The sequence below is a fragment of the Chiroxiphia lanceolata genome, chromosome Z, assembly GCF_009829145.1.
Source record: "Chiroxiphia lanceolata isolate bChiLan1 chromosome Z, bChiLan1.pri, whole genome shotgun sequence".
Lineage (NCBI taxonomy): Eukaryota > Metazoa > Chordata > Aves > Passeriformes > Pipridae > Chiroxiphia > Chiroxiphia lanceolata.
Genome location: NC_045671.1, coordinates 25,579,019 through 25,586,848, shown reverse-complemented (window position 1 = coordinate 25,586,848; position 7,830 = coordinate 25,579,019). Strand labels below are relative to the sequence as shown.

At 38.4% G+C, this 7,830-nt stretch overlaps 1 protein-coding gene across 6 annotated transcripts in view; it reads right to left on the bottom strand.

Annotated features, from left to right (window-relative positions):
- Positions 1-1,023: 1,023 nt before the first annotated feature.
- The window catches only part of RIC1 (RIC1 homolog, RAB6A GEF complex partner 1), a 47,984-nt gene continuing 41,177 nt past the window's right edge, over positions 1,024-7,830 (bottom strand). For 4 of the 6 annotated variants that reach the window (XM_032674832.1, XM_032674831.1, XM_032674830.1 and 1 more), the window contains 5 exons: positions 6,850-7,136; positions 5,858-6,052; positions 3,853-4,042; positions 3,534-3,722; positions 1,024-3,236 (listed from right to left, as the gene is read on the bottom strand). In XM_032674832.1, the coding sequence (XP_032530723.1) occupies positions 2,951-3,236; positions 3,534-3,722; positions 3,853-4,042; positions 5,858-6,052; positions 6,850-7,136 (1,147 nt within the window). In that variant the 3' untranslated portion in view covers positions 1,024-2,950. Of the gene's footprint in view, positions 3,237-3,533; positions 3,723-3,852; positions 4,069-5,857; positions 6,053-6,849; positions 7,137-7,830 lie in introns of those variants that run through there. The other 2 variants (XM_032674833.1, XM_032674834.1) reach the window with 2 other exon arrangements.

The following is a 7,830-nucleotide window of genomic DNA, read 5'->3' as shown; positions in this document are numbered from 1 at the left end:
ATAAAACCACTTTCCCCCAACCTCCTCCCCCTTCCCAGATCCAACTTCACTCTTCTACCTTCTCTCCCACAATGCTGCAGAAGGACGGGGGATGGTCAGTTGAGGGTCAGGTCATGGTCAGCAACATTTCCTCTCTGCTGCTTCCTTCCTCCTCACACTGTTGCCCTACTCCAGCACAGGGTCCACTTCATGGGATACAGTCTCTGATCAGCTGCTATCCATCCTCCTCTTGCTGGGCAGTCCTTCAGGAACAGACTATTCCAGCATTGGTCCCCCATGGGCAACAGTTCCTCCGAGAAACCTGGTCCCACATGGGCTCACAGTGCTGCGGCTTCCTTCAGGGCTCATGCATCCCACCCCGTGTGGGGTCCTCCCCAGGCTGCAGTGTGGGTATCTGCTCCAACATGTTCTACCATGGGTTGCAGGGGGACAGCCTGCCTCACTGTGCTCTAAAAAGATGTAACTGCTGAACAGCAGCATAGCAGTAAGATGTTAAGAGCAAGAGTGTTAGTATTAACATTTAATGCATGCATTAACTTGTACAGGCTGCAGGGAATGTCTGCTCCAGCACCTGGAGTACCTCCCTCCTCCTGCTCCTTTATAGGCCTGGCTCTCTGCAGGACTGTTCCTCACTCATCTCCCACAGCATTTTTTTACCCCTTGTTTAAATACATTATAGAGGGGAGGCACCAGCTTGGCTGACAGGCTTAGCTGTGTCCCATGGCAGGTCTGTTGGAACTGGCTCTGACACAGGGGCAGCTCTTGCAGTCCCCCTTGCTACCACACCCTTGTCACTTAAACTCAGTACACCTCTTCACAAAGCAAAAGGTGGGTGTAACTTCAAAGATGCACTAAGAAGGTAAAGGCTTGATTCCTTCATCCAGTAAAAAACAGACCACAGGGGTACAAAACAATCTTCATCAGGTGGTTTCTTTGAGAGCTTTGTCTCTAAAATGACCTACCTGAATTCTGGTAATTTACTGTAAATGGAAAATAGATATTTTTCACATGAGTAACATCAAGTAAAGTTGAATACATTTGTTTTTTAATTACAGGTATAACAGCAGTGAAATTGAAATACAAAATTAGCACGTAAGATTTGCATAGAGATAATTACTACTTAAAGAAGTACAAACTTCTAAAATTTCACAACTAAAAAGATTTACCTGCTAAACAACAGTAGCATAGTAATATGATATGAATATTAAGAATGTTAGTATCAGTTAATGTATGGTTTTACTTGTACAGATCTTGAACAGCAGCAAGCTGATCAGGATAGGCTTGGCTTACATCATTACCACAGAACCACAGAAAAATATTAACTTGAAGCACAGTTTTTATTTCTTTTAACATAGATTAAGCAAGTTTTTTATAATAAAAAAAGCTTTAAGTATTATCCCCTTAAAACAATAATGGATTTTGATGTCAGGTCACAACAAGCTTGTAGGTATGACATTATCTGTAACCAGTAGCTACAATGCAGAATAAGCTTAATGCTGGGACTCAAAATGGATTTCCTTTCTCTAATTTCAATATCAGTTTCAACTCTTAAAATGAAGTTCAAGTTGCATTCACTAAAAGCTCCAGCTTTCCAAGTAATACTTGCAATTATTGCACTTGTACTGGTTGTACTGGCTTAGGAAAGCCATTCTAAAGCAACAATTTAATATTTGTACATTTTAAAGCACTTGATCTTATCTACAAAGGAAATAAAGATGATAAACCCACAATTTTTTAAAAACTTAATTGTGAATAGTCTTAATTTTCAGAGTTTAAATGGATGTGCATCTAGTAACTACACTAGAAAAGCAACAGATGCTGCAACTACCCTATGATGACTAGTTTGGTCCATGTCAGTAATCAAGTGATGTTATAAAAAATAAACTAGTTTATTGTATATAAAATGAGTAATGTTGCATTTTTGTTCAGATTGCACAGTACAAACAAGCTAATATCTAAATTAATACTGTTACAGGTAGTTATTACATAGGGACAGCAGCTAGAAAAAATAAGTACCTCAAAGCAACAGACTTCTGCAGCCAGCTTTCCATAACATTATATGAAAGTTAAATATGTCTTAGTTAGAAGTATGCATATTATAAAATGTTTGTAAAATGTTTAAGTATGAGCTGTTAAACTAGTTTTCCATAGCAAGAGTATATGATGATTATTTACATTTAAAAAATCCATTTTTCAGAAAAGAATTTACAATGAAATAAATAACCTTCAGCAGTCCCTTAACCCAACTACAAGATCTGTAAGTGGCAGTAAAAAAAAAAGGTAAGCCACCTTGTGTCAATGTTAGGTCAGTAAAGTATGCGTCATCCAGAAAGAAGTGCAACTCTGCTTTAACTTTACCAGTCATCTAGAAACATGCACAATACATACAGGTACCTCCAAATATGGTACAGTCTTCAGTATTTGTACAAGATTATTCACAAAAACATACAATATATTTTACAGTCCTTTAATACAAAATATCGGTATCAAACCAATCTGAACTGCATTGATCAGACATTTACTAGGCAGGCAAGCTGCGAAGAATAAGTTTTTAAATTTAATCCCCTCTTCGCCTTTTAAACTCAAGCAAGATATAAGCAGTTTCTTCAAAACGTGTCGGTGATGTAAAGGTACTGATGAACATTAGCTGAACCTGTTTCCATATGTATTCACTGTCTCTCCAACACTATTTAAAGTATCAAAATGTAAAGCTGCAGTCTGAAGATTCCATCAAAAAAAGAAACGTATTTACCTCCTTTTGAAATTATTAGATGAAACTGCTGTTTAGTTATCCCCACTAAAGATTTCAAAGATTGAAATAAAAAACAAACAAAACAAACCCCAAAAAAACCAAAACAAAAGAGAGTTCAAATCCGAAACATGGAAGCATATCTAAGAGCTGGTTTGCTTCCTTTCACACCTGATACTTGGGAAGTTGTTAATCTTCCATTTAAGACACAACACAGTCATAACTGCCTTCTTGGAATGAATCCTCATCCTCTGTCTTAGCCTTGTCCTCTTCATGTCTGCTTGCGCTGCTGTTGCCAGCATCACACTGAGGATTAGTGCCATGGATAGATGAAGTCCTGCTTTCCTCAGCTCTGGGGTTTGCTTGTTCAGGAACCTTAGAAGGATTCACTGGCTGAAAGGCTTCAGGCTGTACTTGCTCTTCTACTATTTCATTTAGTTTCTGGATCTGTGGTTTGATGATATTTAGAAATGGCTTGTACCCAGGGCTAGGAAGGTAATGGCAAAGAGCACTGTGAGTGAATTAGAAATTAGTACCTCTGTCATGTGCCTGAAAAACAGGAACTCTTTTAAATAAATAGAAGTCAACCCTAATAAAACAATAAAAGTTGGAAGGTTGGTTGGTTTGTTGTGGTTTGTGTTTTGTTCTTTTCTTGGTTTAATTACAACTGTATTAAGTGACTGTGATGACAGAATGTTTCAGCTAGGACTGAGATAAAAGTTCCTCTTTAGGTAACAAATTATCTACAACTGGAATGAAGAAGAAGGTGGAAAGGAATACTTACCAATCTGTAGAAGCCCATTTGTCAACAGCATGTAGGCCAGTCTTGATATTCTGACAGATTTCTCCATCAATATCAGCGGACTGCATTATACTGAAAACCTGGTTGATAACTGAAGATTCTCTGAGAATAAGGCCTATGACAACACACCAATCCAGACATCCTGCTTCCATGAAGATATGGAGCAAGTACCTATATGGAAAAAAACATCCTTCTTATTTTTCCACTCTGAAGACAAAAGCAAAAGTCCCAGTGTGATTCTTTCTCCTAATGCTGCATTACCAGCAATTCTAGGTCTCAAATGCTCACATGAGTTGCTTACCGCAGCTGGACCTGTGACTTGTGCGGCCCTTTACTGGCCAGTTCTAGAGAGAGATGTTCAAGCTCTGACTGCGTTAAACTTAGACTGGAGAAGTTTTCATCCACCATGGTCCAGTCACCATCCACCATAGAACTTGTTTCAGTCAGGTCCGTTGCTGAACCAATGCTGCATTCATCACCTATCAAAAACACTCAGAAACATAAGGGAAAAAAGAAACTACTTACTTTAGTAAGACTCAGAATTTCTGAACTACTTCCTATACAAACTGACAAACAAAGCTTTTGGTGTATCACAGTTACTTCAGGCATACTGTCTATCCCACTTCAGCATTCTTCTTGTCAAACTGTATGGCAGAACTATTCCTGCAGGAATGCAGTAGTTCTTCTATCCAGTAAAAATAATTCGGGAGAATAATATCGATAAGGGATCCTAAATATGTGTTGGCAATCATCATAAAAGCAGAGAGACAGCCTCTTGCCTATTACAGTTCTAGAATTAAGTCTGTAGGAAAGGTTACAGTCTGTCTAAAGATTCTTCTTTCTTAAGCTTTAATTTTGTTAAAAATGAAGTTGCAATACCAAGTTCTTTTCTTCATACAAAACCTGAACATTCTGAACACTTTGTAATGTAAATATTTACCTGCACTAATTAGAAAAAGAAATAAGTGTTTCTAATAAAGAAGAGCACTTGTAGCCACAGAATTTTCAAAGTTACAGTAACAACTGCAAAGCTAAAACCATTACAGTGGTGAGTCATGAAGGGCACCTACCCTTCAGAACAATTTCCATATTAAAGCAGATGCATCTTTCTGTAGAAAATTTTTAGGAAGTTAATTTTGCTTCCTGCACATGAATACTACTGCTGGACTAGTAACTTGTGAAATTATTATTATTAGAATTCAGCTTGCAATGTTTTAAAGACTATTAATTTTATTTCACTTTAGAAAAAACTGCTTCTAAATGCATACCGAAGTCCATTGAACTCAAAGGCCTTCATCAAGCTCAGAAAAGAATAAGATACTTGTTTACAGAAAGAGCAACAGTGGCAAACCAGCAGTACATGCAGTGCAACAGAAAGAGATACTCATTTCCCCATTTTAGTTGTGCTTTTTTGCAGAGCTCTGCAACAAACTTACTTAAACCTAATGCATTCCTGCAGTCTCTAGAATTAATGAACAAGAGAAACAGAAGTGAAAATAAGATGAGACAGTGCCCAAGGAGACGGAGATGATCTCCAAATGCTCTGAATCTCATAGAAAGCTCTAGAATCTTGGGGAGATTGTAATTCATATGAAGCAATTAGGTCTGTCCATGTCCCCTGGAAAAGACATGACTTAGATACTGTTGAAAATGTTGGTCTAAGCTCAAACACAAGAGGGAGTATAAAAAATGTAAAAAAAATGAGATCAATGGTCAGACAAACATTTCCTGTCTCAGATTGTGTTCAGAAAAAATCCATGAAAAATAAAATTCCCCCTTGTATTTTCATAAGCTGATCATACATTTCAGCTTTTAGAAAAGCAATTTAAACACAGCCACAGGAAAAAATAAAACTATACAGGTCTCTAGTTTTCCGAACTTCCTCAATAAATAATATGTCTAATATCACTCTAAAGAACTCCAAAAGCACAAAGTTCATGCAATTAGAGCACTGCTAACCTGTGCAAGAGGCTGATCCGTGCATTAGAGAAAGATAAAAAGACCTCTTAGAACACTCTTCCTAGCCAGAATGAAAAAATACTGAACTTCAAATTATCACCAGAGACAGGAACTTCAGCAAATATCAATTTCATATTCTACTTCAAGTACTTAAAGCTGTACAGCATGGCCACTATCTATTGTAAAAAATTCAGTTTACTTTTCAACAAGCCCTTTTTTTTTCCTGAATTTTCCTTATCAGCAGTTGAGAAGCAACAATACAGCGGTGGCACACAAATGTCAAAATCTAAGTGCATTAATTCCAGGTGCATTTTTCCAATGAGCAGAGAGAAGGAAGAGTGACTAACCTTTACTTAGCAAAGGAGAAAGGAATGCATCTTGCATGTGTGGTCCATGGGATGAAACAGTGTCAATCTCTCTCTGGGAGCAGCTGACAGTCCCAAGCCAGCTGCGACTCCGAGGTGTGTTTGAAACCCCTGTATCCATTTCCATGTTTACAAAAGTGTCTGCAGACTGAGATTTTAGCAGTTGCTCCCCTATGGCTAAAAAAAACCAAAAACAAACCAGACCATAGAAAAGTCATGTAGCTATCCAAAAGGAAATTTGGACAGACTTCCTGGCATTTCAGGATGCTAAAATTTGTATCTAAGTCAATATTCAATTAGTATGCTGAGGAGCCAAGAAAATAAGGAAGGCAGCAAGTTTAGGTATTTCAAGAATTCCTAATCAGCTTTTTATGTGAGCACTGGCATAGAAGGAGTATCATCTGATAAAATGTTAGCATCAACAGACCTCAACAGTGATGCTGCTTCTAAGAGGAGGAAGGCTTGGCAGCCTATTGTCAACTCTGCCATAAGGAGATAAGCCAGTGAACTGAGGAATTAGTAACACAAAGGAAGTTTACGTCGAAGTCTTCCAAGCTCTTACCCTCTAGCATAAAGCAAATTTCAAATATTAGGAACATCAATTTTTAATTTAAAAAAAACTAAACAAAACCTCATCTAAAGACTATATAAGAATATTGATTTTAGTAATTTTCTGCAGCAAAATTTCCATGGAGCAATTTCCACGTTCAACTCAACATCTGCACAAGTGATACCCACTTCAGTAAACCTGAGAAAGTAGGAAACTTCAACAGAAACAAACAGTCATCACAACAAGAGAGACCATCTGTGCTAAACAGAATCCCTTCAAAAAGTACACCCTCTGTGAGAAAGCTGTGGTGGCAAGCCTCAGCCTGTTCTTTGTTTGGTTGAACAGAGACAGAACAGATTCAGATTCACAGATGAAGGACTGCAGGAGGGAAACCTAGTCCTTATCAAGTCAGATGTTACAGCACCTGTTTTGTACTTTCCATTCTTGAAAGGTGAATTAATGGATGAAGCTGGTATGACTGGAAATGGCCAAAGGAAATCCTTGTGTAGCTTTTTCAAAGCTAACACAAAATCCTCTACATGGGCAGCTCTGGCTCTCTCCTTGCACAACCAGCCGATGAGCTCAAAGCCCAACTGTGCAGCAAAGCAGCCAAGGTCTTTCAGCTTGATTTCTTCCAGCAGGCGCCGAGCGTGCCGCCACAGCATCATGTCAATGTACATGTTCTCAGCACAGTCACTGTCCTTGCTCCACCTGTACGCAGACCACAGAACCACATTAAGACTGATAAAACCGAGTCGTTGTGGCTGTTTGCCACAACCACAGTACATCAAGTGACTAGAGCGGGGGGCAGAGAACGGGGGGGGGACTTAATAGCAAAAGCAGTTTTCATCATTCCTTGTTTTTTATATTCTCTGAAAGATCCCACTGCCTCAACACGCAGGTGAAATAAAGAACAAAAGTTACAACAGCAGCACTGTTTATTGAGTATTAAACTATTAGCAGTGCAGAAAAAAGTAAAGCAGTAGAGCTAAAAGCCAGATACCATTACAAACTGACTTCTGAGAAACAAGTTTAGAGAACTAGTCAAATATTAGTCTAGGACCCTTCCTATCAAAACTTTTAAGGTAGTACTCTCTATGAAAAATGACTGAGTATTGGAATTTATACTAAGATTGTTTTAAAAGTCTTTATGGGGAAAAAAGTCAAAACAAAGATAATAATGAATCCCAGCTCGATGCTGCTTCTAAACCATAATACCTATAAATATCAATTCTGTATACAGCAGCTTTAGAGTGGTTCACCCCAAGGTGTAAAAGGCTCTATTTGTAGCTTGTCAACATACTGATAGATCAACATGTGCACAGCAGCACAGCGCAACTGTGATAACTATGACACTGCAAACTGTGAACTTTCAGCAAAACAGAGCCTTCAAGTGTGAGGCATG